General features: G+C 42.7%; 1 protein-coding gene across 1 annotated transcript; it reads left to right on the plus strand.

Annotated features, from left to right (window-relative positions):
* Positions 1-802: 802 nt before the first annotated feature.
* Positions 803-3,790, plus strand: LOC135526939 (B2 bradykinin receptor-like). Its single transcript, XM_064955605.1, has 2 exons — positions 803-899; positions 2,009-3,790. Exon 2 carries the CDS (start codon positions 2,016-2,018, stop codon positions 3,051-3,053), a length of 1,038 nt encoding a protein of 345 aa, XP_064811677.1. The 5' UTR covers positions 803-899; positions 2,009-2,015; the 3' UTR covers positions 3,054-3,790.

Below are 3,790 nucleotides of genomic sequence, written 5' to 3' on the forward strand. Positions count from 1 at the left end.
ACTTCTTCTCATATCTCATATGCATATCTTTCAACAACAACATTAAAGTTCAAACACCCAATAAATTAGAAAAGTGCTATTCCGGTTACTTGAAGTATGTGAACCGACCGACCGACCAACCAACCACACACTCACACACACTTGTAATGGATCATTGTTTTGTGCTCCGACCTTGACCCTTGATTGTGATCTTCCTGATACTAATTAGAAACACTTGTTGGCTTATTGTTTCACGGCCTTGCTGTTCCCCTCTGATGATACCCCACCCTGTTTGGATTCAAGGTTGTTCACAGAGGGATATTACATTTACAACATGCCTAAAACGCAATCCAGCCATGAATGTACAGAAAACAATCAAGTGGTTTAGGTCTACATTGACACTAAATAAGAGCTTGGTATGTAGGCTTAACTCTCGTGTAAGTTATTGTGTGTGGCAAATGTTTCATTTGTCCTTCCCGGCATTAGTAATGAATTAGTAAAGATTTATTGTTTTAAGCAACTCAAGTTCAGAGTTTGTTTTCTTTCTCAGTAATGCTAGGTTGTGGTAGGATGACCAAAACAACAGCTGGGATGTCAGTAGATATCCAAACACACTTACATCGAGGGGAATGCCATCAAAGTTCTATAAAAATTGGAGTATGAGATATGGCAGGAATTATAAACAAGATAAACCAGACACAATTTAAGTTAATTGGGTGAAGAGGGAACAAAAAAAATGCACAGATTTAGAGTGACATCACTTCCATGATGGACTCCCTCCTTTAAGAGAATAAGTCAGAGCCGACCCCAGGGTAGAGGAGCCTGGAACACTGCGGGGAAACGTCTAGACTGGGCTGACCAAATGCACGGCACATCTGGATTTACACTTAGACCAGAGGACTCCTGCTCCAGTCAACAAGGTTTGTAAAATGAAGTACTGTATCGTTAACATGTATAACATAGATTTGTCACTAATGCAAGAAAATGATAATTGAGTGGAGAGTTATATCACAGTATATTTGCTGTTCAGATCATATTTAGGGTAAACTGGATTGAATTGCTGCCTCTCCTCTCATTTTCGAATCCAACTTAGAAACAAGAAGATTGTTTGTGTTGTCAGACTTTTTGACAGACAAAAAGGAGAGCACTTTCTGTGGCTAAACTCTAAAACTCCTCAAACAGATTGAGGGATGTGAACGATAATATGTGGTTGACAGCATGGGGAGAGAGGCAGTTTTTTCAATAATCTCTTAATACCTCATATTGAAGGGATTTCTTCTCTATAAAAGAAGTAAATTAGCATTCGGTACACAGATACAGATTTATGTTTATTTTTGAGCAAATAATGTGTGTACCACTCCTCCAGCAGCACAGATGTATAAGGTTTTATTGCACGCCTTTTCAAAGAATGTTGGGGCTGTTTTTGTCATAAGTCGCAGCCAATGATGATACTGATGTACAACAATAAAAAGATAAGTATTGCAATCATAATGCTGAGAATAATTATGGGGCAATGTGGCTCCCAAATATTTTTATGACAAGAGATATTGATCCTCACTTTAACTTTCATGAATATTTTATCTTTCGCTACCTGAGCGTTTTTTATTTCCGGTCTAAGTATATGATATTTACAAGAAATGCATATAAAGATATGCATAATGAATAGCACACTGAAACAACCACTTAGCCACTTGTACAGTACTTTAATAAGACAACTTCCTTATGATGACTTGCAGACACAGTGTCTCTGAATAAATAATACAAAAAAGTCACATTGTGGAGTAGGGAAGTTCCATATTCTGTTGAGTTATAAACCACATGAGTCGCAGCTCCCATCACCACAAGTGCATGAGGACTGGATGTTATGACACAATCAGCATAACCATGTGACTAACGTACTGGATTATACAGTAAACTTTATAAATTAATGCCTACTGAGAGTCACCTGTCCAGGAATGGTATCTGCCATGTACCCCCTCCCCCCCCTTGAACAACCCCAGTTACATTTACACAACATATTTCTCTACAGCTCCAAAATGGACATGATCACCAACTCTACAGACATGACAGGAAGGAACAGCACCAATACCAGCCACTGCTCATTCGCTGAGGGGTGGGACTGGCTCCACACCATGCAACCAGGCTACATCCTGGCCATCAGTGTCCTGGGGATTCTAGGCAATGTCTTTGTCCTGTTGGTCTTCTGCCTGCATAAGAAGGCCTGCACCGTAGCAGAGATCTACCTGAGTAACCTGGCCGCCGCTGACCTGCTCCTGGTCTCCTGCCTCCCCTTCTGGGCCGTCAACGTGGCCAACGGATTCAACTGGACCTTCGGCCCCCTGCTGTGTCGCCTGGTCAACGTGGGCATCAAGATGAATGCCTACTGCAGTATCTACTTCCTGGTTCTAGTCAGTGTGGACCGCTATGTGGCGCTAGTGCATACGATGAGCCACGGGAGGATGAGGAGGCCCTCCTACGCCAAGCTGGGCTGTTTGTTAGTGTGGGGCTTCGGGCTGCTCCTGGGCACCCCGACCATGCTCTTCAGAGCGGTGAAGTGGGTTCCAGACTTCGAGGTGACCGCCTGCTTTCTGGACTACCCCAGTCCCAAGATGGAGCTGGTGTTCAACGTGACGCTCATCGTGTTTGGGTTTGCCATCCCTGTGTCGGTGATCTCCTACTGCACCTGTCAGATCATCCAAGCTCTGAAGAACCAGGCCATGGAGAGATTCAACATGGAGCACACGGAGAGGAAGGCCACTTTGCTGGTGCTGTCTGTTCTCCTGGCCTTCCTACTCTGCTGGGTGCCATTCCACCTGGTCACTGCTCTGGATGTCCTCCTGAGGGCAGCGGACATCTCAGGCTGCAAGCTCGGCAACAGTCTGGATATCTGCAACCAGGTGTTTACCTACCTGGCCTTCTTCAACAGCGTGCTCAACCCAGTCCTCTACGTGATTGTGGGGAAGAACTTCAGGAAGAAAGTAATGGAGGTGTTCGAACAGTTGTCTATGAGGAAGAAAATGGCCACCGGGTCACAACGGTCACAGCTGTCTTCCACGCTCAAAACGCTGGCTTGAGTTTGAGGAACTACAAGGGAACTAGTTATATTACTTTTATCTCTATGACAGAATTTGACACTTCAGCACCCCGCCCTCAGTTGACTGCATTTTATACTAATAACCTTAATAGAATCAATGTGCTTTTACTTAAAAGCCATGCTTAAGTTTAGAATTTATTTACCAGTAATGTGTTTTTTAGGAGGGCTGTTTCTTCTAATTCAGTGCAATATATATGAATATTGTTTTCTGTGAAATAAGCTGTGTATATAGAATCTACCGATTGTGTTCTAGAAACGAGTCAGAATTGACTAGAAATGTATATAGAACAGTTGTCAACGTTGTGTTACTTTTGAGAACATTATTGAAGTAAAAAACTAACCATGGCTGTCTTGTGGAATCATTTGAAATGCATGTTAATGTCAGACAACCTAAAACAAGACCCAGAGACTCCCGGTGAACCCTGGGTAAGTGATTTATGATGTTTTCTCTGACTAAATGTCTGGATGGCTACATTAGTGAATGTGTCACAGACTTTCCAGTGGTGACACAAGTTGTGTTCCTTTGTGTGGGAGGAGAACGTTACTCTCTCTTATTATGTTTTTTCCAAACCCCAACTTCATTGGCTAGACATGTTGTCAGGAGTGACTGTGGTCAGGGGCACACCCCCAGTTTGTCCCCAAAGTATAGTTGGTCGTGCCAAACAGGAAATCAATGTTTTGAGTGCACTGTAAAAAAATAAAATATATATATATATA

Source organism: Oncorhynchus masou, chromosome 32, assembly GCF_036934945.1.
Source record: "Oncorhynchus masou masou isolate Uvic2021 chromosome 32, UVic_Omas_1.1, whole genome shotgun sequence".
In the NCBI taxonomy this organism is placed as follows: Eukaryota; Metazoa; Chordata; class Actinopteri; order Salmoniformes; family Salmonidae; genus Oncorhynchus; species Oncorhynchus masou.